Genomic DNA, 23,373 nt, shown 5'->3' with positions numbered 1-23,373 from the left:
TCCTGCATAGTCAATCGCGGCGGCTCATTTTTCGTTTGTCTTTTTTTCTACTCGTTTCTGAGTTGTTGCCGTTTGGCTGAAGGCTATAGGCAAATGTGGGAAGAACTCTTAAAAAGAAGGGCGACCTGCCTACCGTCTCGGCACAGCAGCATTATTTCCACCGCTATATAGCCAAGGCATAAGCCACATCACGCACAGCACAATCGGTAGTTCGCTTATATCCGTCGAAGTGGCGGAGAAGAGAGAAAAGAAAAAAAAGAGAATAGACTGACGCTCGTTAGAAGCGGAAAACGCCGTTAATCTCGACACACGTACAGGCGGGTCAAAAGGTTACCGAGAGGAGAGCAACTGTGAAGAAGTAGAGAGGCATAGAGAGAGAGAAAACCTACCGGGAAAAAGAAAAGAAAAAAAGTGGGTAAATGGAAACCACTGTGGATGTCATTAACTACGCAACAGAGTGAAAGAAAAAATATCGCAAAGTTCTTGGTAGAAAATGAGAACAGCACAAGAGATATCGTTACTAATATCAAAATCGTAAATTGGTTATAATATCTCCACCATATATCTTCGGCGTCGAATTTACTAGCGGGGCCCAGCAGCACTAAGCCGTTTAGCCTACTGAATATATATATGGCATACACTACTATACAGTTCATATATTATACTATTCCCTCGGCCACCATTATGGCTGTCTTCCTTTTTTGTTCCCCCCTTTTGCCACGTCTATTGCATATGCTGCTGCAGCCAAAGCCATTAAAGAAAATTTAATACAGTCATAACGGCAGGTCGGCATCATAGCGTCATCAATTGGAAACTTCCTGCGTGTCGAGATTCGACGCCAGATTTGGAACGCCAGATCCTGGCCATTGTATATAGCTAAATCTACAGCTATATGCAGACGCAATATTTATATTTATACAACACTCCTCGCACAATATATCTCTTTTCGTGACTTGGTTTCCGACCGAAAATCGCTATTACCATGGGGGCTTCTTCTTGGTGAATTTTTTTTCGACATTAGTGGAAATAGGACGCGGATGTAACAGCAGCAATATAAGCTGTAAAGCGCCAGCATTTCTTCTTCGATCAAAACTCTTTTGAATTCAAACTGCTTTCCTGCCCGTTAGACGCATTCGCTGCTGGCCATGCAATCAATAAAAAGCAACCACAAGTTGAGACCGAATGAGCCTTTTTTTTCATCAAAGAAACGCAGCTAGCCATATTTGTATACAAACGTATAGATCAATAGATAATAGAAAATAATGACTCCCACTCACAGATGGGAGACAGGCTTGGCTTGACTGCTAACGCAATCAATTTGATACAGTGAACAACGTCGTCTACGGCGATAAAGAAATTAGAGAAAGAAAAATTCCGCGTCTTCTTTTCTTCTTCTTTAAATGCTCGAGGAAATGGTCGGATGCAAACAATGTTGCAAACGAGTATATATAAGAAAACGGGATGTAGAAAAAAATAACAGGGGGGAGTAACAACCGACAACGCCAGCACAAACAGACAATGACACCCCCTGTCAATTCCCACGCAGAAACAAGTCAACTGACAACTGGTACTCTACGGAAAAGCTGCTAGTCCTTCCACGTTTCAAACAGCTTTCCTTTTCGACGCTGGAGTGAAGGGTATACCGTCGCCCACAAAACATTCAGCCTCGTCATAGAAACCGGAATTCATCCAAAAGTATCGGTCAGAACTGAGACTGAGACTGCACAGCATTATTTCAAAGAGTGCTCGATTGAATGATTTCTATCCGCTGGCGCTATGGCAAAGCCATTGGTTGGCCGCCGATCTCTGTCGAAAAAGAATAAAAACTCAAATTTATACGCGCATCATGATTTAAAAAATCTTTCTTCAGACATCAAACCGCCGCAGTTGTCCATTTGACTAGATTTCTTCTCAGCGGTGGTGCAATAACGATCAAAAATCCCGAATATAGCAGCGATCAACAGTGCATGGCGCGCATCAGGCCTTTCTTTCAGTTAGCCAACAGCCATCGCCGATGATATAAAACAAAAAGAAAACGTTTTGTTTTCCGTCTTCTCTCCTTTTTGTTCTTGGCGCTTCGGCCGTTTCGGCGGATTTTTAATATGAGCACTGAAAGTGAGCAAAGAGCTTTCTCTGCTCCACTGTGTTGAATGAATAAAAGACGTGATCGTATAAAATAAAAAAAGAACGACGCTCACACCACAGAGTTCCCCTTAATAATAAAAAATAAGCAGACAAAAGAAAACAAAAAAATTGTATTCGATCAATAGAATTACGTATACTATGGCTGGTTTTGAAGACAAGTCCCGTTACACGTTACCGGACGACGAAGCTGGAAAACAAGATTCAACTATATACTACGACAAGTCGTCCATGAAAAATATATCTTGGAAAGAAAAAAACAATATAAAAGAACGGAAATGAAAACGAGTTGAATGTCTCTAGTATATACCGGTTTTTTTATTTAGTATAATACGGTATAATATTATAAAGCTGTATGGTGATAGTGCAAAAGAGTATACGTGTGTATTATATATAAACATGTTTCATCATATACGTTAGTCTTCTTCTTGATTGACCAATAACAAGACCTGTTTTTATAAGTTTTTCTGGCGTTTTGGCGTCTCTTGCTAACCGCTTCATCCGTTTTTTTTTCCACTCTTTGACACGAGAGGGCATCAAGTCATCAACGCCCTGTGCTATTTGTTGGCTCATCATGTATACTACCTATGACGATTTTTTCGTTAATGATATGTACAGACACCGGTTTTCGTCAACTGCGATTTGACCTATTTACCCCGATGACCTACTGGCCCCGGCTTTTCCGACGAGCGGTGCACCACGCAGGTTAGGTCCCCATATACTTATATACACACACTGTGTGAGTGTGTGTACAAGAGTCTTGTATATACGAATTTTGAGTCAGCAAACTCACAAGTTCTGGCAAGCGTCGAGTGAGTCGGGATTTGCTGATGGATTCTAATCATCTGCGGGCACGATGCAATCATCCAAATTGTCGTCTCTTTAAAGAAGAAAAAAGTATGAGCTGCCTGTGTACCAACAACACCCGTTAAATAGATTCTCGGCGGTCGTCTACACCATTCCAGGCGGAGATATAATTAGACCGGAGCCCGCTAACGTAATATGTACATTACACACAATATGTGTATTAGATACCATGTATTAAGATACGGGTATACATACAAGAAGAGCTTTCTGCACGGTCGGTAATTCGAAAGGTCACACAGCCTGGAAAAACACAAACAAAAATCTATTAGTGGGCGCGCTTTCCCTTTTCGAGCTTTGCCAAAATTTCTCACCCGCACGACATGCCCGCATCAAGTGACGAACACATACGCATACGTAATATCTCCAGTCAAGTAACCTACAATAATGACCCGATTAACTTAAAGTTAACCTTTTGGGGGCTGGCATCGCATATGTATAAATACGCTTGAGTTCTACATATAATTATTGTTGATAAAAGACTCTGCCATGAGTCAATGACTGTGCGCTGTCCATGTCCCTGAGCGCGGGAATATACAAATCTGTCCTCCTGGCGGCCGAGAGACCCCGCTGCTCGAAAAAGTAACTCATTCAAGCGACTCTTGCCCAATCACTTGTATAGGACGGAAAGATTGCGTTTTCGCCTTCATCCTCATCATGAGCTCGGCGGGTTTCCTCGTCCATCTCGCGTCATGGGGTCGATAGCATCGGACTGGGGTAGTACATTCAGCCTGTGCGCAATTCACTCAATCACGCGTACTTGTTATGTTTAAATGTGTATGTATATATATTTTATAGGTACATACGTAGAGCGTATAGGCCCTGCAAATAGCGTGATGTTCAACTCCTTATGAAACTATGCCGGCGCTCATCTGGATAGGAAAGAAACGTGCAGCACAGAATCAAAACAACAACAGGGAAACCAGGGAAACGAAGGCTACTACGCGAATCCCAGTTTCTCGTTTGTGGGTCAATCGGATACGATCGTCGCTTCCAGAAAGAAAAGAAAAAGAAAGACATTCCTTTTATAACAAATGGGTGAGATATAAGATAAGATAAGGGAGACTGGGCACAGAAAAAAAAAATTAATAAAATTACGAAAATACCAGAGAGATGATGAACGAGAATTAAAAAATCGCGCCACTTTTCCATTTGTACGGTATAAGTTGGACCCTGATCATCAGTCATCCATTCTGGGCAAGCCAAATAATAATCGATATCGTGCGAAAGCTACAGCCTATTTCCATTTGATCAATATTCCGGCATGTTGGCATCATTTCAAAATTTATTCAGTCCCAAGAAATTAGCCGAACAAGTTAAAGGCCATTTTGCAGGAGCTGCATTTCCGCTGAATAAATTAGAATTCCTTTAAATTCCTTTCATCAGTGCGGACTGTGGAGTGTCATCTGTATCGAGACGTTATCTAGTTAGTTCATCACTTTCCTGACTTGTTGAGTTGTTGGCCTCCTGGCTCGCTGAATTGTAGGTTTTTTGTCAATGTTAGATTGTTTGATGCTTTACTATACAGGTTTTCTTGTAAAATTGTTGGTTTGCTTGGCCAACTGAGGACAGTTTTTCAAAAGTATCCAGCAGGATTGCAGGAATCTGAATTCCAACAAAACTAGTTTGGTAAACCTCACTCTATACTGTTGGTATAAGCCCCATTAACCTATACCCATCTAAAATTTACTCAACGTCATCTGCTCATCCCCATGTCGGTGTTGATGTATCCACGAGTTGACTTATTCCCGTTTAGAACATCATTCCCCTTTTTTTCTTATTTTGACCTTTTGCTGAAGACCTGTTGTAGAAATGAGAGCCAATTTATAAGCCAAATTTGGTCAAAAGATGGATGTCAAGAACAAATGCAACCAGCGCCAGAAATGGAAATGCATTACGCATCTCGTTGCGGAGGAAATTGTTGCTGCGCTGTACTGCTCGCGTGTTGCTGGTGAATCGCACGAAAAAACCACCGCATTACATCACTTATGTTTGATATGAAATTTTCTGTTTGGCTCGATACATCTTTCATTTTTATTTATTCTTCTTATTACAGTTGAAGTGAATGACTTCCTGTATTTGTTTACCTTAATCACGCTGAAAAATTGGTGGGAATTTCCTGAAACCCTTTAGTCAATGGTACGTGTAAACGTAATGTCACGTGATCCACGGACTTTACAGCCTTTGAACAGTTGCAGCGCCCACCAGTGCAAATTGAAAACTTAAAAAGCTGTTTCGCCGTGCCAAAACTTTCGTTCTAGCGGGTCTTTTATGTTTTGACTTATCATCTCAGATAATAATGAGGAAATGTACAAGTCGTTTCTTTTTCGCTTTCTTCATTTTCCTCCTTATGTGATGATCGCCTGCACGGTCTATCCGGCTATAATGCAACATATCTCTTATGATATCGTCGTGGGAATTTGTATTAAAAGGTTTGTAGACATTTAACGTTATTCTGGGGATATTGCGTTGGATTATTAAAGACGGTGAAGTTCTGCATCACCGTCGCCGGATAGCAAAGTCATTCCTTCTCTTGTCTCGGCTAATTTATTTAACGAGTTCTTGCTTAAAATATATTAACAAGTCAAATCTACAACAAGACTTGGCTTGAGGATAACAAGAGACTGGAGACGAGGAAGTTTAGACAACAGACATAAGATCTATACATGATACAATGGTGAACTAAGAGGTTACGGTATAATAATGATCCGAGTTAGGCCGCCAGCTCAGTGACCATTTAAGTCGAAGCTATTCTTACCAAGTCAGTCAGTTGTTCGTTAGATGTAAAATATGCTGAATCTCAATGCGCTGACCTAACACAAACCAGCAAGCATTTTGCCTTCTCAAAAAGAAGTCTCCTTTTTGTATTCGATACTTAGTTGTAGTTGGCTGATTATACTGTAGCATACATTATAAACCTCTTGTCGAGGAAAGCGGAAGGCTAAACCGGATTGTCCCACTATTTATTATTGTCTGTTTTTCTCTCCAAAGCGAACACCTTTGGTTTTGCCCCCATCTAACGGATAGAAATGAAACTCGAAAAAGAACTTATTTGAAATCTCCCAAGCAGAAAATAAACAGTGTGACTTCAAAAACACCCGTCCCAGTACCCTGTTAAACCAGAAAAAATCAGAAATAGTGCTAAGCAAGCATTAGTTTAATTCAAAATATCACACATTTCACAAACATGTAGTCATTGTACTTGAGATAAAAATGAATTGAATAGTTTCAAGTGAGGTTCGTTTACCTTCACTACTCGTAAAATTTGGCAGACATGAGATTAAAATTATTGACAGTGCAAGTTAAACGAATAAAGATCCTTGGGCAAGGATTGAAGATAAGAGGGTCTTGTCCTTCAGTGTCGACTCCACTTCACGCTCATCAAGTCGTAGACAGATTGGCGCCAGACGGGGATTACTCTTTTTCTTCAGGGTCACGATACCTCGGCTCTCGACCAGAGAGCAAGTATGCGAAAATTCGTCAAAGTCTATTGTAGTCATACCGTATTTGGAACAGACTTTGCTGTATGACTGATGCAGTTTACCCAGAGTCACTTGCTTCGACTTTCCGAATTTGACTAGCACGAGAAGTGTCACAATAATGAGCTTTTGCTGGAGAGGAGTTTCGTCCACATCGTCGCTGTTCCCAACAGAAAATGCATTACTTTCAACTGAAGCCATCATCTTGCACAGAATAGGAATGCTGACGCATTTGTTGGTCTGCACCGATTGGCTAGTTTGAAGTTCTGAATTCGTTGCCAACACTGACTGCTTCTTGGCGCCGGTTTCAGCCAATTCGACTGCTCGTCTACAGATGTCAATAGCTTTGCGCAAGTCACCTGACGTAGAAGATATCTTCCCGCCCAAATACTGCAGGGCTGAGGGGGCTATCACATTGCCTACATCTTCACCGACAGCTTCTTGGATACGCTGGCTCACAATGGTTGCAATTTCTTGTTTTGAATAAGGCGAGAAATTGAGAAGGACGGGCTTGAAATGTACGCGGCTTTGAAGTCGAATCAGGGATCGGTCAGTCAAGTCCAAAGCATTGGCCAAGCCAATCAAAATAAGACGAGAATTTGTCAATGCCGGTAGTTCAAAGAGGGCGTACAGAACTGACTGGTCTCTCGTTGACATTTGATCAATTTCATCTAAAACCAGAACACTGTTTAAACAAAAATATATGTATAAATGTTTCTGAAGATCTACATTTTTTGAAATATATTAAAATAGTTTTTCAACTTACATCATAGGCCCACTCTCTGTAAGTCTGTCTTCTAGATAAGACAAGGCTTCTTTGGCAGTTGTGTTCCACTCTGGGTCCAACTGCTGAGCAACTTGTTGAAATACAGAGGAAGGGGTGTGCAGTAGCATACAGTTGATGAAAATGGATTTGAATTTGCCAGAAAACTGAATAAAAAATAAGAAAAAAAATGAGATTGAACAATACTGCTACTCTTTCAATTGCAATGCATACTTACAGTCCTATTGGCTAAGATATAAGTGACACATGCGGTTTTGCCTGTTCCTGGTCGTCCAGATATGTACATGCTCCCAGATGTACCATTGTCAATATGATTCTGAAGAAATGTTTCAATAACATCAAGCTCCTTATCCCTGCAGAAAATGTTGCCAGGTGTTGATGTATGAAGGGCTTGGCGTGCTTTTGTGAAATTGCTTGTAACTGTTAAATCACCCGTCAAAAAATATCATTACATTTGTTTATGAGTTTGAATTTTGGATTAGATTTTTACCATTGGGATTCTGTAATTTCATTTTTGCTGGAGTATGCAAGCAGTTTAAGTTCAATGATAGACTTGACACTTCAGTGGTTAAAGTCTATTAACATAAAGGGATAGTCTATTTTAGTCGACCAGATAAGCTACTTAATATTTAGTAACTACAATAAACTCTACTGAACGTAATCGTAACACCTTTGTACCGATTTAGCAACACGAATACCAACTCAACATATAGTTTGACTTCCGAAGACAGATTCGAACTAACTAAACAGCAGCATGAAAATAAAAAATCGAAGTTGCCTCTTTTCCTCTTTTCAGAATGATTACAACATTGCCGTTACGTTACTAAATATCAGCTAGTGGAATACTGGAAATTGGAATCAAGGTAATTTTTAACCGGGAACAAATTGGAAATTGCATCATAAGATTTTCCTCATAAACTTGGTTCTTTGTATTAATGTATATAAATATCTTTGAATAAAAACCATCCTCCGATCCTCGGAAATATTAGTATTTAGAGTCATATAAGGCTATAGAATGCGAGCGCTAGATGGCGTCGTCGTATCCTCCCTCTCCTGATTGGCCCTAATTAGCACGTGATCAGAAAGGATTCTGATTGGCTTTGGTAGAAAATCCTCTCGCCTTCATAGGGAAGATTGAAGTTTACTGGCCTTAACCATTAAGTAGGCCATGTTTATAGATCATGGTCAAATTAAACTGCCCAGTATTTGACTGTCACCGAATCACCGTTGAAAAGTTTTATAATTAATAATTATTTATTATTTTAATTAACGGATATTACACGATAGTATTAGCAATCATCGATAATATATTGCAATCATTTTTGCGGTTACACCTAGCGGCGAGTGTATTGAATCAATAATGTTTATCGCCGCAACTGATGTGAAAATTGACTTCACGGAAGTATGGTTTGCAAGTGGTACAGCATATATTATTTTGTTGGAACACTGACACTGTATGCTTATCCCAGATCAAGCTTAATAAGCATTCCTACCTACGCACTTTACTTCACATTATGTGTATAGGCTAAATACACTCAAATACAGATGCAACGCAAGTTATAGCGCACTTATTTCACCCAACGACCCCGAATCTGTATTCCGCATCCCGTTTATTCTAGCACCTTCTGCATACAATCGCAGTTGGTTATTTACTTGTCGCCACACCTCCTGTAACCTTAATCAACGACTGACGCTACAGGTGCATTCACGGCGACAGAAACGCATCGTTACGGTCCGTAATGATGGTTTTATTTCTCCCCTCAATTGAGTCACCATACCTTTTTTGTTTTGTTGTGTTTCGTTGCGCCACTTATTAGCTATAACTCATTGGTGTAACTTTTTTGTAACTAAAACGCGGGCTAAAATGTGGCCAATAGGTCCAAAATTCGAATAATAGTTGGGACATGATATATATAATGCTGAATTCGCTTAAAATTGGTAGGTAAATTTATATAAACGGAATAGTTCTTTGATAAAACTATACATAAATATCGATAAATATACTAACTCATGAAAAGCAGCTTTCATTAATTTGTGTTCCGATGACCACTTCTATGAAGCTTAAGTAGTGGCATTTTTTGTTCCACAAATACATCAGCCAATCAGTCGCATAACAACATTTAAGGCGATTTCAAAGCTGTTTCAGTATAGTTGGTCTTTAAAGACCAATAAGCTACTTATTTGACTGTGGAAAATCTTATTGTTGTCATGGTATTATATTACCAATATTTCTTTAAAAAATATTGTTTATTTATTATTTTATTCTTAGTCGAATAAAATTTGTCACAATTTATATTGGTTGCCTAAAGTGTAACCGAAATTAATTTCACGAAGAGGCGGGTATATATACTAAAGAGAACGCGAGAGACAGCTGGTGACGAATCGTGCTTTGACTATTGTACGTTCCCGAAGCTGTGAGCCCCCCATTAGTATCGCAGTATCGAAAGGGAACGAGCTCACGTTATTTTTTCCGCAGTCGCAAACTATTCGAAAATGAGATCTGTTGGATCGACACTCTACTGGAAAGCCTTGATTCTGATATTAGTTATCGGGAATTCGGCTGCTATTGTTTGGAACGGAGATGGAACTGACACACGCTGGGCACTCCAGTGTGACTTTATAGGTCGAGATTTCAAGAATCAGATTAGCCCTGGAGACCGATGCGGATCGCTTTGCAAGGAGAATTCTCCCTGCAGCCACTTTACCTGGACCAATTATAACGTAATTTCAGCATAATTTTATTTCACTTTCCTATATGTGAATCATGCCTATAAAGTGTTCAGCAAGACCGTCTTCAAATAATTGTTTTGATTAAATGTATTCTCCCCATTCAGGGGGGAACCTGCTGGATGAAATATGGCTATGTGTCGGAATTTGACGCCGTGTCAAAAACAAATGATGGTGCGGTTTGCGGATTGGTCAGTCCACCGGCCATTGCATGGAAAGATGAGGGAGCCCTAAAATGGGCATTAAATTGCGATTTTTTAGGTCGGGATTTGATGGCAGTGGCGACCGCTGCTGAGAAATGCGGAGGAACTTGCCTATCAAACCCGGAATGCAGTCACTTCACTTGGACAAACTATCAAGTACGCACAATTTTTAAATTTATTGCGGCCCGCTTAATTTATACAAATAAATTCCAGTAATAAAACATGTGTTGCTAAAATTTCAGGGCGGTACTTGCTGGTTGAAAAAGAACGGCGCTTCGGATTGTGACGCCGTTGTGAAAACAGATTCCGGCACAGTATGCGGTTTCTTGAAATTTTAATCATTCCAGAATTCGGTTTTCCCCTTATTGTTATTGACTAAAGAATTTGTTCCAATCCAGTAATTCTGTGTATTAATAAGGAATCAGATGCCTCTATGTCGATAGTAATAATATATTCCTTCAATAAGCAGCATACATATATTGTCCAAGTCAACCGCATGATTTCAGCTTACACTGATCTTTTCTATTACCCCCTTCTGATTTCATATTTGACATCATTTGTGAATTCTTATTCAACGGGTAAACTGAGCTCGAATTTTCGACTTCGGTATTCCCTATCAAGTAATGTGAATAACTGAATATTTCGTGGATCACTGTCATTCCAGTAACGTACGTGCGCTAACCTATATTCGCAGGGTTTAGCTATAGTATAGGCACAATGTTACTGTTGTCGAAGCGGACAATTATTTTACTAACAATAATTTGCACTACAGCCTATTTTGGAGTGCTTGATGTGTTATTAAATGATACCAACTACGCGATGGAAGGCACTGTCAACCACAATTTTCTTTTTTAATTCATACATGACGTCACAATTTTCCTTGGTTAAAGCATATTTGAATAATTACAATTAAGGCAATTTTTAAAAATAAAAATCTAATCGAAAAGAATGACAGGGCAGGGTAGAAATTCAAATTTGCAATTCAATGATGTATTTTATTAAAAGATAAGTCTATATATCACATGTCATTATTACTATCCTGTTACTTACCATAGGTGGTATGGATATGTTATTATATAGCGTACTACAATAGTTTTAACATTTTCAACACGGGTTCACAGATCTCTGTTATGTTGTCAATGTATTTCTTGGTCATTTTTGTTTTCCACTCGTTAGCCACGGCATCTGATTTTCTAATTGTCGAGTGCTCAAAGTCAAGAAAATCTTCCTTCATTTTTTGGTCGTTTGATTTGGTGTGACTGTCGAGAAAAGCTTTGGTCGAGACAGTGACAGGCATTTCTAAGAAACGAAACAGTTTGTCCGTCTCCATCTCGACGTTGCTAGTCAAATCCTCGAATTTCAACAGATAATGCCGATTCGGATACCGCTTTACAAGACCTTCTGTCAACTTCACATCGTCTTCCAGCTCGGCGCAGAGTCGACTGACGTTGTTGCAGGCTGGATTGACCTGACACCAACCAAGGCCGGCTCTTGAAGCCATGATTCCGCGAGGATCGCGTATCAAATGAATGATTTTCCATTCTTTGGTTATTAAAGGATCATTTTCTATCAGCGCCGATAATTCCTTGACTCTTAACCGGACCGTTTTGATTAAATGGATGGGAAAGTTGGAGCACAGGTTGCCGACAAACTCCGGGTCATGACACAAAGTTCGGTTGTAGTAGCTGCACTCATCCCAAACTCGCTTATTCCTCTGCATATCATTCGGGAGACCGGTGAGTCCGTTGGTACTTTGCAAGTAATCGTGGGAGAAGCGGCAATGAAATAAGGACTGGATCAGTTCGGTCTTAGAGCCCAGAGGATGGTCGAAGTATAACAATGGCTCGAACGAATAAAAGACCCCAGGGATACTTTTGATGATGTCACCCAGAAACGTCGATCCCGATCGCCAAGTTGTGGCGACTAAAATTTTCTTGCTGATGGGCGTCGAGGCTGTATTATTAGTTACATTAAATTGTGTGGTATAATAAGTCATTACATGTTCATCAATTTATGCAGCATTATTATTTAACCTGATAGTCCACCGAGGTTGAACGGGATCCCAGGAATGAAATTCACACTTTTGTGATCCAACAAGTACGGTCGAAAAACAGTCAAGTGTAGCACAACAAACGAGAGAAATGACAGCAATAAGGTGCCAATAAATTTACACTTTTCCCTTGGGAATTTCATCACGATTCATAAACGCAAATTATCTCCCGATGTCTGTCACTCCTAACTACTAACTGTGGATGTCTGTAAAGGAACTCAAAGCATGCTTGAGAAGTTGAGATATAATTCTTCAGATCGTCTCTTGAGAGGAGGATGGCCAGTTTTTCCCGATATGGTAGGCGACTGAAGACCTACCTCCTTCTTGCAGTCAGCAGTAATATAACATGGTTCCACTTTGGGGAACATCACAATAGAGTGTCATGATGATGGCCAAGGGCAAAGTGCGCACCGTCATCATTCTATGGTTCTAGATGAATACTATTTTGGACTGTGGAGACAGAGTCAATGCCAGAAGATCTTATCAATGAAACTAGCATCCAGGTGCTGTGGGGTATTATACTACTGCCAATGGCCATCGGTCCGCCTTTCAGGCGCCTATGCGGCTATATGCGCTTCGTTTCAATTAGTCCATGAAATAAATAAACGAAAATGATCAAAATAGTTAAAGCCAAAATGTCAATAACCTGTCGTTGACGTTTCCGTCATTTATGCCCTAAACAATATTCGGAGTTAATCAGTTAAACTGAAAGAACAAAGTCATTCAGATTGCTGGTGTTGACAATACTCAATGTAGAATAATACAAAGACTTAAAAACCCTTTCCGCTCCCATACTTGTGTTCTATTACCAGCACGTAAGGCCTGTTGTTTTTGCGTGGGGTAACACATTTGTGCCACAAAAGTCCCGATAGAAAAGATTACGATGTCCCCGACAACGTACAACGATCCAAATAAAATTGCGAAAGGAAGTTACTTTTTCCCCATGCAGGTCTATATTTATCAATTTTTTAGGATCAAATTAAACTGCTGTCGCCATTGAAGAGTTTTGTATTATTATTTATTATATTAATTAACGGGTATTATTACGCGATAGTTAGGTATATTGAGGTATATTGAATGTTAGGTATATTGCAATAATTATGCCGTTACAACTAGCGGCGAGTGTATGGACTCAATTATGTTTATCGCCGCAACTGCGATGTGAACATTGACTTCACGGAAGTATGGTTTTCTGGTGGTACATGGTACGTCCAAATAATTAACCTGATGGTCCTTAAATTATCGTATTGTACTCTTCTTAGCTTCTACGTATTTTTTTTCCGAGAATGGTTTGGGACACATTGGCCAGTATGTTTTGGAGCAAGAACGAGAAAGTGTGAGTTTGGAAAATGCTGTGCAAGTTCAATAACATCTGTATTAAATATTTGAATTTCATCATTTTCAAGTGGTTAAAGGCTCAGTTTTTATTTGGCAAAGTGCTGTTACTGGCCATCAGTAGTGCTACTTATTTCATCTATTTCGCTCAGCCAACGACTAAAATATTTATTGATCACGTTGTTGAGACTAGAACTGAAACCCTTTTGCCGTCCAGTATGGTGCCAGAAGAAACAATACATATTTTGACTCACGAAAAACTATTCATGGGAGACAACATCAGTCCTAATGGTCGAGATGGCGAAATCGCTACTAACGTATTAGAAATTGAAAAAAATAAATCGCCACAAACAAAGGAATCGTTGATGAAAGAGTTGCAATTGTTGAAGAAAGAAAGAAGACTAGATAAAGCTCGCATCGATACTCTGAGCAAAAAATTTTGAGAAGCAAAAGACAATTTTCGAATCTAAAATAACGGTGAATCAAGAGTTTTTCAAGTACGCTTCTCTTGTTTTGCGCAATACTTATCCCGGAGAAGAAAATTATTCGCGATATGCAGTGGCTCGCTTAGGACTGTTGCCTTTGATTAATGTGGAACCATTGAAACCGGAATTCGGTTCGGTGATCAACGACGTCCTTTCTTTCCGATACCCCATAACCATCGGCCCGTGTCGTCTGGACGTTATTACAGTCGATCAAAAGGTTTTCGTAGCGGTCGTGTCAGCCCCTGGCAATTTCGAAAAGCGAAAAATCATTCGACAAACATGGAAAATTCATTTAAAAGCTGAGTATGAAAAAGGTTTGTTGGGTATTGTCGGCTTTGGTTTCATGTTGGGATTGACGACGAATGATGTGATGCAAGCTCAAATCGAGGAAGAGAGCAAGATGTATGGCGACCTCATTCAGATTGGAGTGTCTGATTTCTACAGAAATTTGTCGCTGAAAGTTGCCGGTATCTTCAACTGGCTGTACAGAAACTGCAACAAAGTCGGTTTCATTTTCAAGATAGACGACGACGTCTATGTCAATGTACGTAATCTAGCTCATTTCGTCCAGCAGTCGCATCATCAATCAAATCCGAGTATGTTTGGTTTGCCATCTGAATATCTCTCTCCTAACAGAGGTGCGATACCCTTAACTTTCCGTTTTATCTAATAAGAGAGAATTTGAAAATATTTTACTATTATCCGACGTTTCAATTACAGATGGAAAATGGAGCATCACGTACGAGGAATGGCCATGGAGTCACTATCCGACATATTACCTTGGTCCAGCAGTTTTGATAACCGGAAGTGCCATCCATTCATTATTGGCTGCTTTTCAAACGACGCCCATGATGCCTTTCGAGGACGTCTATTACACTGGTATATGCAGAGAAAAAGCTAGCATCAAACTTCACTTTTTCTCCAAATCGTCTAATAGGTAAGTGTTTTTGTCTTTTCGTGCAATTTATGGGCATTTAGAAATTATGTTATATTAACCCTCGTATTTTTACTTACAGCAGCGTTCTCGTTATAAAGCAGCCTGAGTTCCCCATGGCTTGCGATTTACGTCATTCCATTGCATGGCTGACTACGTCATTCCATTGCATGGCTGACTACGTCCGGAAATCACATGTTTAATTTTCACACTGCAACTGACGACTTTTATCAGAAAAGAACACGATGCGTCGTCACCGATTCCAATGGAATCAGCAGCACCATTGACCACAGCGAACCTGTTCAATTCGATTTCTATTAATTCTATCGTATTTTATACTCATTGTATACAAACCAATGCATTTGGGGTTTCCTTTTAAGGTTAAATAAATTAAAAGACTGATCTCGGCAGATTGCTGCTGATGATTTTTCGTACGGACTAAATATTTATTCCTACATCAATTAAACGAAATTATTGCGCATCGGGTCAGCCCCTGAAAAAAAAAATCTTTTGAATTCGGAAAAAAGTTCCTCTGCCTTGCCCCGCTCAGCCAAGTTCATTGAATTCCCGAAAATCTGACATAAAATCTGACATAGTACTTTGAAAGCTTGGTCTTTACAGCAGCACCTCCAGCGGCCTCAGGATGCATTGATATTATTTCCCGAGCTCTAAGTTTTTTTTTCATTTTTGTTCCACAAAAAAATCTTAAAAATACAAAATAGTATATCGACAAATCACTAGTACTTCAAGCGCTGCCACTTAAAGAAAGAAGCCACCCCCAAGCGCAACATAATATACAGTTAAAACAAATACCTCCTCGGAAAAATGGAAATATACAGATGAATACTTAATTTTCCCACCATTGCCATAGGTATTTTATATATAGCTGCCGCTTTCCCTATTAGCACACGGATTACCCCTATCTCCCACACGGATTGTCCTTTCCCAAACATTGGGTAACGTCATTGAATTAGAAAGTCCGCATTTTCGTATAATCGCAGTAAAGAATGAATTCTGGTGATGTAAATTGTCGAGGGGCAATTTCCACTTGTTATTATTTCTAAGGCTTATTGTATCGGAAAGTTATATAACAGCAGACAGAGTCAACCGTTCATTTAATCAGAATTCCCATTTTTGCATTGTCTAACATTAACCGTAAAACTTCTGTCCTATGCTCATATAGCATTCAAAACGTATACTGCTCCAGGCGAGGCTCGAACTCGCGACCTCGGCATATCTTTACAGACATATAGAATGATCAATTAACATGAATACTGTCCTATAAGTACCATGCGCTAACCGACTGCGCCACTGGAGCTGTTATATATCATCAGAACTGCATACCGTACCGATTCTAATAAATTCAACGTTTTCCCACAAAGGTGTCATCCGTTAAAAGAGCTTGTTAGTTATCAATTATTGCACAGAATTTCATAGAAGATGCATATGATGTGTTGCATGATGCAACATTTATAAAATATACGTGTGCTGTCATTAAGTAATTTGACTTTAATTAATACGTGCTCCAGGCGAGGCTCGAACTCGCGACCTCGGCATTTCTTATTCGATTCAGGTTTTATTCATGAATACTGTCATATAAGTACCATGCGCTAACCGACTGCGCCACTGGAGCTGATTTTTCGAAATAGTATGCTTCATGATATCTTAATTTCTTTTATCTTTCCAAAATCCGAATATCTGATTCCCACGATCGCGTTACCAATTCAAACCATTAATTTTGTGACTGCATCCGTTATTCTGCATAGTGCGCCAACATATTTACAACGAGCTGCTTATACTAGGGTGTTTAATCCAATTATTGGCATAATTCTGATTGTTCCCATTCACCATATTCATTTTAAAAAGACTGCAAGTGAATAAGCGTGTATAATCCTGCTGAACGTCACGCTTTTCTATTGACATTCCTCCATGCATGAAAATCGATTCAAGAAATTTATAGCGCGCTGTACTGAGCGAAGAAAAAAGACACTAACGCCGTCTCAGTTACTTTATCCGCCCCACTCACGCAAAGCAGCAGGCACTCTTACAAAGAAGGAGGTTCTGTTGATTTGCCAATTTACGATGCTCAGAATATATACTGTTGATTGCTATAAAATTACTTCAAATATATTACAATATAGCATAATCAACCATGCACCGCAAGTCTTGGTTTATTATTACCAACATTGCAACGTAGAGTGTAAAATGTAATAAAAGTCGTCCGCTCTGTGACGATTCCAAAATTATTCAGTTATTTAAAAGCTTTTGGCTCCATACACAAAGCGCACTTTTGAGCGTGATAACTTGAGCCTTTCGTTACCGTGAATCCGATTACCTTTTCGGCTGAGAAGATAGAAAATGTTCAATCAATATCATTGTCTTAACAAAAAGGATCTGAGTCACACTTGAGAAAATTTGAATCACACTTGAGACAGACAGTAACACCTAACACATGACGAGGTGATAAATGGCATAAGACGACATGAAATAAGGATTAAATAATTCTCAGAAAAACAGATCAACGTAAATCTTTGAAAGTGGAATTGAAATTTGTGTGACAACTATTATTCGCCGCACTTGCGCTAATACTAAGACGGCCCATCAAAATCTAGGCCCGACTTGCATGCGTTGACATGTGTAGAATGATTCTAAAATTTCACTACAGATGTAAGCCCCAAATAATGCCTAACATTAAGTGTGATTCCTTTTTTGTTCACAGTTTATTAGTAGATACTTGAACTTGGATGAAAGTATGGAAGTCAAGATTTTTGCGCATTGATCAGTGAACAGAAGTTTAGCCTACATAACCTCATAATTTTTCATTGAAATTAACTGAATCCTTAATCCTTCTCTCTTACTACAAGTTGAGTACAAGGAGGGTTCCTTATGACAGTAACGCAATGCCAACAAAACTCATATGCTCCAGGCGAGGCTCGAACTCGCGACCTCGGCATATCTCTACAGAACTTGTGATTGATTCGTACATGTATACTGTCCTATAAGTACCATGCGCTAACCGACTGCGCCACTGGAGCTGGGTGACGCAATCAGAACTTAAAAAATACAATTTCAATTAATGAAATGTTGCATTTTTTATAAAGATTTCATCCGTTTGATGAGCTTGTTAGTTGACAGTTCTAATATAAGACAGCTGCTTGACTTTAATCTCGTTCACGAGTTTCTAAAATAAGCTAATTCTGCTCCAGGCGAGGCTCGAACTCGCGACCTCGGCATTTCTCAACAGATATGAACAAGGATTCGTACATGAATACTGCCTTATAAGTACCATGCGCTAACCGACTGCGCCACTGGAGCATAATGTGATTGCTGAATGTGTTAGAAATCGAAACGAAAATGAACTTTTTTAAAGATCAGAAAACAGGGTGTAGTCAATCAATCACTTCCGTGGATCTATAATCAACTTACAAGGTGGAATCGTCACGGAATATTCCCTGCCAAGTTGGTTATCATTTACACTTTGTTTATCGTGGTTGGAAATCATTCAAGGAGATAGTCTGCATTTCGGAGAATTATGGCTACACTATTTGGTGGAGAAACTGGATCAAAAATGCAGTTTTTCTTTTTTTTTTTATGATTAGTGTGGAATTTCATTTTCCTGGAACTTATTGGCCGAAATGTTTTAATAAAAATAACCAGTGTTTTAGGTCAGGAGCGAAGTTAACAAGAACCCGGGCAAACACAGATTTCGTCAAATATATTTTCCTTTTTGATTAAATCAATCCCTTCGGGGCATTTTAGCGCGTCTATATATATCGTGTCATTTTCATATGTTGTAAAATTCTGCGAATTGCTCGTTACAGTGCGCTGATTAGATTGGCTGGTCTCATCAACCTTATAGCTATTATGCAAAAGGAAGTAGATGTTTCATCGCAGCATAATGTGCATTGCTATTATATTAAGAACTCGCGTTCATTTTTCAAGACGATCTTACAGACCTCTTTATTCAAGTTGAGTGTTCCTGTGAAAAATCATTACGGAAATGTTGCTGAGAAGTGAACGTATATATACAGTATGCAACGAGAGCTTTGATGAAATCTCAAATTTAATTAATTAACGTCCCATTCTAGTTTCATTTTCAAATGTAAATTTGAAAACGCAACGTGTTTCTAATTTAACATTCAAATAATAGTTCCCTTATAACCATGTGATTTCTTATTTCATTGAAACATGTGGAATAATGTTAACTGGTGTCACAATGGCTACTAGGATTAATTTATCGATTAGGAATTTTATATCCCGGACCGCCACCATCCGACAAGAAGGCGCTGTCCTCTCGGAGTGATAGAGAGAACTTCGGAAACCGAAGGGTCGTCACTGTTAGTAATTTGTTCATTTTTTTTCATTTCCTTTGTATTTATAAAAAGCAAATTGAGATGGCAGTGAAGGGGAAATTAATGGCAATGTTTGTTCAGCACATTTTAATATAATTCACATTCAGCATAAGAATTACATGGTCGTTAAAACAGACAGTTTATTGAAATAAGCAAAAGGGAAGGTATGTGACCTGTGTACATGCTCGTACATTGCGCTGCATATTGGGCCTTGATTGGACCACATTGTGTTACCAAGTGAACGGGTGCGGATTAATACGATCCTCAGGGGTTAATCGTACGACCTATACCGACACAACTTCGGAACGTGAGACCAACTAGCCGAGAGACCAATATTATATGGGTTACGATCTTTATTATAGACGCCCGCAGTGGCGGTGTAAAATCATTGCTGGGATGAACAAGGAATCGAACACGGGATAATTTGTGGACGTGTTGGTGTCTTCATCTAACGAGCTATACGCGCACATATGAAAGTGCTGGATTAAATTGGGTCACTTTATTTTGATTACTCCATTGCCCCTTTTTCCTGGTGAAGTTTTTAGCTGTCTTACGCCGTATAGTGTCGGATAGAACGTTCAGCTATTTCTAGACCACTGTCGGATATTTATGGTGGGCGTTTCTGGTTGGCTGGAACTGAATGCAGTTGAGTGCTGCCCATCCAGCAATCGACGCATAAGTAGGTATTTTAAGCGCATTTGAATTCATGTATCCCCAAGCGCTCACGGATTTGCATGTATACTCATTAGTCAAATACTCAAATGTACAGGTGCCAACACTTACAACTTGTGTTCGTTAGTTAAGAGGGTATTATCCTATTATATGAGCAAAGAAAACGACAAGTGGTTCCATGGCATGTATATTTCTTGGCCGTGTTAGTAAGCCAGCTATATATATAAGCTGGATAGTCCTTAGCACGAGCATCCATTCGAACGTATTCTAGTGGGCTATTTATACGGACAATAATAATAAGTTAAATAAGTGGAAGCTCCCGCTGGCACCTCGAAATCTGGATTGATAATAACACCGTTTCATAGGGCCCATCTAAAAATGGATTAAATCTATTTCTATTATGCCCAGCTGTGCCTAAATCACATGAAATGAGTTGGCTAATATGGCCAATGGCCACAGTAGCGATTTTAAGAATCAATAGTGTTTGAGACATAGTTAATCTAATCAAGCATTCATCCAACTTTGCCATAAAGCTCATCCGTCATGGATTGTATGATAACTTTGCGCGTTGCTGGCAAACTATAATGCACTTGAAACTTGATTATTTTAGTGATTTGCTGATTTTGTCGAAGCTTGGGCGCATGGGCGGTGTACGCTTTTTTTAATCTGCTGTTATCATAACTGGATGATAGAACTGAAACAATGGTTATGGCAATAAAGATAAATAATATAATGACAACTCATCTCGATTTTGTCCAATAATTTATACATGCTCCAGGCGAGGCTCGAACTCGCGACCTCGGCATATCTTAACAGCTATGACGATCACATCATACATGAATACTGTCTTATAAGTACCATGCGCTAACCGACTGCGCCACTGGAGCGTGCCAACTTCGCAGAATTTTTAATAAGTAATTCAGGAAAATGATTCTTCAGCGGTTTTTCCTGTATGTTTTATTGATTAGCCAAAATTGCGTCTGTCGTAATAAATCATACTTTATCTCATAAATATTAAATTAAAAACATCTAGCAACAAATATGACCAGAGTGGCCAAGTGGTTTATTATAGGTTTAAGATCTGGTCTCTATATTATAAAAGGCGACGAGGATTCCAACTCCTCACCTGGTAATTGACGTCACTATATAATAAATAATTCATTCCAATTCATCCATGGAGAATAAAGTTATTTAGGCAATGTTCGGCCGTCCACGGGCGGGAGGCATGAATACGCATGCGAAGGCGGAGTGTATAATTAATACGCGTTTTCTCTCGTTGCCGAGAGAAGTGTAACCGGTGCGGAAGGGGATAGACAGAACTGAAACCCACGCAGTTTAAACTTATAAAAACATGTTCATGACATCATCACAGATACTAAAATTGGAAAAGGTTGCAGAGTCTTCTATTTTGACTCTGTCACATCAATCTTTTTTCAAACACATCGAATATAACTCAATTATTTTACACTCAGATTTGATGATCAAAATATTGTTTCTAACCTTTAAATGGTATATTTTTAAATTTAAATGTAGCGCCAAGAAATTCAGAATTAGTATAAAATTAACTTCTATACTGCTGGCCTTGCGTGTCTCTGTGATATGAAGCTATATAGCGAATTTAAATGGGTACTATATAAACGCTATAACAGCCCTTCCACCCGGATGCTTCCATCTTGGTGTCTATCTTAATTGCCTCGTTTCCCGCCAGCCAAGAGCCAGCGCCAAACTGCTGTTGACTATTTGAAAGTAGCTTGAAGGCGTGTGTACCGGACTATTATTCTGCCAAGTTTTCCTTGCGTACACACACACACATCTATGCGTACATAGTAGTACTATAAACGCTGCAGGATCGTTTAAACGCCGAGTATGTGCAGTATAGTGACCTTCTGGTTTGAAAACAGGTATGGCGCATATTCTGGTAATTTTATGCTCGCTTGCCAATTCACGATTGCCAATGGCTGTGGCGTGTAGAGGAAATGGCGGGCCAATTTCGCCCTGCCGCGTTGCCTGTCAAATCTATTGCAAACGCAATTACCTTGGACTCTATGGCCGGCCTTTTATACATCAAGGAGAGGGCTAGCTCTTTTATAGAATAGTTGGACCATCTACAAACTGCAGCGCAGCCTATAAATTTCCATTTGGTCGCTCTCCTTTTTTAGGAATAAGACGAAATTTATTTTTTTGAGTTTTCCTTGGGTCCTTTTGTACTTGTGGGACCCTGAAACGTCGTCACCGTCGTTCTTCGCTGTGCCATCTTTGGGTTCGCTGTTGTGTTGACTCTGCCTTACCAAAGGGGGGTACAGTGTCAGTCCCTGCGGAAATCGGAGCTTCTTCCATCCTCCCCCAAGGAAGCAAACGATATCAAACGAAAATTCGGACCTTGGTAACGAACGACAAAATTGATACTGCTCCAGGCGAGGCTCGAACTCGCGACCTCGGCATTCCTTATTCGATCCAGGTAATGTTTTTTTATTTTATCATCATGAATACTGTCCTATAAGTACCATGCGCTAACCGACTGCGCCACTGGAGCTGACAGCTGCCTACCGCCTAATCTAAATGACTCGAGTGATAATTTAATTGACTCGGTGCGATGACAGGCGACGCCACCAGAAGGGAATAAGCCTCCCCTGGAAAAAAAAAGAAAAAGTTTCCTGGCCGTCGAACTCCAGGGCCACTGGAGAGAAGCGAGCGAAGAATTTAATTTAATTACACATACACAGCAAGGCTTATTCCTCTCTTTTGCTGCAACCCAATCCCTGCAGTAGCTGCAGCATATATATTCAGCTAGCCCGGTCCCAAATGCGTAGGTATATAAAACTAAAATAACGAGCTCCGGTGTAATGTTATATAGTTGGATCCAACGACCTCGTCAAGTTGATGGCGTATACATTCACTCTCTAAATATGTATTATGTCTACACGGGCACATTCGGGCTATATACCTTTGTTGGCAGTTTGTGACTTTGTTTTCCATCCTTCTCGTTAGATTTCAACAAAAGTTGTTTCCCCGTAATGGTGTCGTGTGTGTGTGCGTTTTAGTTTAATCCAATTTTTAAAAAAGATTCTCCGAATAACTAATTATAACTAATATGTCTTCTTGATCTTTTTGTAAAAAAAAAAAAACAAGATGGGAAGATCATGCCATTCGCACGAATGCCTGGATATACCTTGCAGTGTGTGCAAGGGCGTATTAGATCTAGACAAGGAAACGGTGTGTTAATCTTGGAGACGAGAGTTATATAAGGTTTGCGTGATAGAAGCCATGACAACTATGCTGGGCCTACTATCCATCACCGGGAGATCTCTCGAGAGGCTTATTCCGGTCTTCTTCAACATCTGCTATA

General features: G+C 39.6%; 3 protein-coding genes, 1 long non-coding RNA gene and 6 other non-coding genes across 11 annotated transcripts; 1 reads left to right on the top strand and 9 right to left on the bottom strand.

Moving 5' to 3' along the window:
* Positions 1 to 6,142: 6,142 nt before the first annotated feature.
* LOC124336809 (cell division control protein 6 homolog) lies at positions 6,143 to 8,030 on the bottom strand. Of its 2 annotated transcripts, none has more exons than XM_046790613.1 (5): positions 7,948 to 8,030; positions 7,760 to 7,844; positions 7,487 to 7,701; positions 7,252 to 7,415; positions 6,143 to 7,170 (listed from the first exon to the last, which is right to left on the bottom strand). In XM_046790613.1, the coding sequence occupies exons 2-5, from the start codon at positions 7,779 to 7,781 to the stop codon at positions 6,309 to 6,311; spliced, it is 1,263 nt and encodes a 420-aa protein (XP_046646569.1). In that variant the 5' UTR covers positions 7,782 to 7,844; positions 7,948 to 8,030; the 3' UTR covers positions 6,143 to 6,308. The 2 variants fall into 2 exon arrangements, with proteins under 2 accessions (XP_046646569.1, XP_046646571.1); XM_046790615.1 differs by having other exon boundaries at positions 7,487 to 7,689.
* A 1,649-nt stretch (positions 8,031 to 9,679) lies between these two features.
* Positions 9,680 to 10,691, top strand: LOC124336816. The gene is made up of 3 exons (XM_046790622.1): positions 9,680 to 9,990; positions 10,104 to 10,355; positions 10,442 to 10,691. The coding sequence occupies exons 1-3, from the start codon at positions 9,763 to 9,765 to the stop codon at positions 10,535 to 10,537; spliced, it is 576 nt and encodes a 191-aa protein (XP_046646578.1). The 5' UTR covers positions 9,680 to 9,762; the 3' UTR covers positions 10,538 to 10,691.
* A 482-nt stretch (positions 10,692 to 11,173) lies between these two features.
* LOC124336812 (carbohydrate sulfotransferase 1-like) lies at positions 11,174 to 12,025 on the bottom strand. The gene has a single exon (XM_046790618.1). It carries the CDS (start codon positions 11,917 to 11,919, stop codon positions 11,284 to 11,286), a length of 636 nt encoding a protein of 211 aa, XP_046646574.1. The 5' UTR covers positions 11,920 to 12,025; the 3' UTR covers positions 11,174 to 11,283.
* Positions 12,026 to 14,054: 2,029 nt separating this feature from the next.
* On the bottom strand, positions 14,055 to 15,911 carry LOC124338611. Its single transcript, XR_006917904.1, has 4 exons — positions 15,603 to 15,911; positions 15,084 to 15,496; positions 14,813 to 14,945; positions 14,055 to 14,735 (listed from the first exon to the last, which is right to left on the bottom strand). It is a non-coding gene; the product is annotated as an uncharacterized LOC124338611 (long non-coding RNA).
* Positions 15,912 to 16,202: 291 nt separating this feature from the next.
* Trnai-uau lies at positions 16,203 to 16,321 on the bottom strand. The gene is made up of 2 exons: positions 16,284 to 16,321; positions 16,203 to 16,238 (listed from the first exon to the last, which is right to left on the bottom strand). It is a non-coding gene; the product is annotated as a tRNA-Ile (tRNA).
* Positions 16,322 to 16,524: 203 nt separating this feature from the next.
* On the bottom strand, positions 16,525 to 16,636 carry Trnai-uau. The gene is made up of 2 exons: positions 16,599 to 16,636; positions 16,525 to 16,560 (listed from the first exon to the last, which is right to left on the bottom strand). It is a non-coding gene; the product is annotated as a tRNA-Ile (tRNA).
* Positions 16,637 to 17,921: 1,285 nt separating this feature from the next.
* Positions 17,922 to 18,038, bottom strand: Trnai-uau. The gene is made up of 2 exons: positions 18,001 to 18,038; positions 17,922 to 17,957 (listed from the first exon to the last, which is right to left on the bottom strand). It is a non-coding gene; the product is annotated as a tRNA-Ile (tRNA).
* A 163-nt stretch (positions 18,039 to 18,201) lies between these two features.
* Positions 18,202 to 18,318, bottom strand: Trnai-uau. Its single transcript has 2 exons — positions 18,281 to 18,318; positions 18,202 to 18,237 (listed from the first exon to the last, which is right to left on the bottom strand). It is a non-coding gene; the product is annotated as a tRNA-Ile (tRNA).
* A 2,479-nt stretch (positions 18,319 to 20,797) lies between these two features.
* On the bottom strand, positions 20,798 to 20,914 carry Trnai-uau. The gene is made up of 2 exons: positions 20,877 to 20,914; positions 20,798 to 20,833 (listed from the first exon to the last, which is right to left on the bottom strand). It is a non-coding gene; the product is annotated as a tRNA-Ile (tRNA).
* A 1,519-nt stretch (positions 20,915 to 22,433) lies between these two features.
* Positions 22,434 to 22,560, bottom strand: Trnai-uau. Its single transcript has 2 exons — positions 22,523 to 22,560; positions 22,434 to 22,469 (listed from the first exon to the last, which is right to left on the bottom strand). It is a non-coding gene; the product is annotated as a tRNA-Ile (tRNA).
* Between the last annotated feature and the right edge of the window lie 813 nt (positions 22,561 to 23,373).

This window comes from Daphnia pulicaria, chromosome 4 (assembly GCF_021234035.1).
Source record: "Daphnia pulicaria isolate SC F1-1A chromosome 4, SC_F0-13Bv2, whole genome shotgun sequence".
Taxonomy (NCBI): Eukaryota; Metazoa; Arthropoda; class Branchiopoda; order Diplostraca; family Daphniidae; genus Daphnia; species Daphnia pulicaria.
The sequence above is the reverse complement of the archived record's forward strand: the minus strand, read 5'-3'. Positions and strand labels throughout refer to the sequence as shown.

Coding starts and splice junctions, on each gene's coding strand:
- LOC124336809 (XM_046790613.1), bottom strand. CDS start 7,781: ATGAAATTACAGAATCCCAATG. Junction 7,416..7,486: donor ATATCTTAGCCAATAGGACT/GTAAGTATGCAT, acceptor TTTTTTATTCAG/TTTTCTGGCAAATTCAAATC. Junction 7,171..7,251: donor ACAGAGAGTGGGCCTATGAT/GTAAGTTGAAAA, acceptor TTGTTTAAACAG/TGTTCTGGTTTTAGATGAAA.
- LOC124336816 (XM_046790622.1), top strand. CDS start 9,763: ATGAGATCTGTTGGATCGACACTCTACTGGAAAGCCTTGATTCTGATA. Junction 9,991..10,103: donor TTACCTGGACCAATTATAAC/GTAATTTCAGCA, acceptor CTCCCCATTCAG/GGGGGAACCTGCTGGATGAA. Junction 10,356..10,441: donor TCACTTGGACAAACTATCAA/GTACGCACAATT, acceptor CTAAAATTTCAG/GGCGGTACTTGCTGGTTGAA.
- LOC124336812 (XM_046790618.1), bottom strand. CDS start 11,919: ATGCAGAGGAATAAGCGAGTTTGGGATGAGTGCAGCTACTACAACCGA.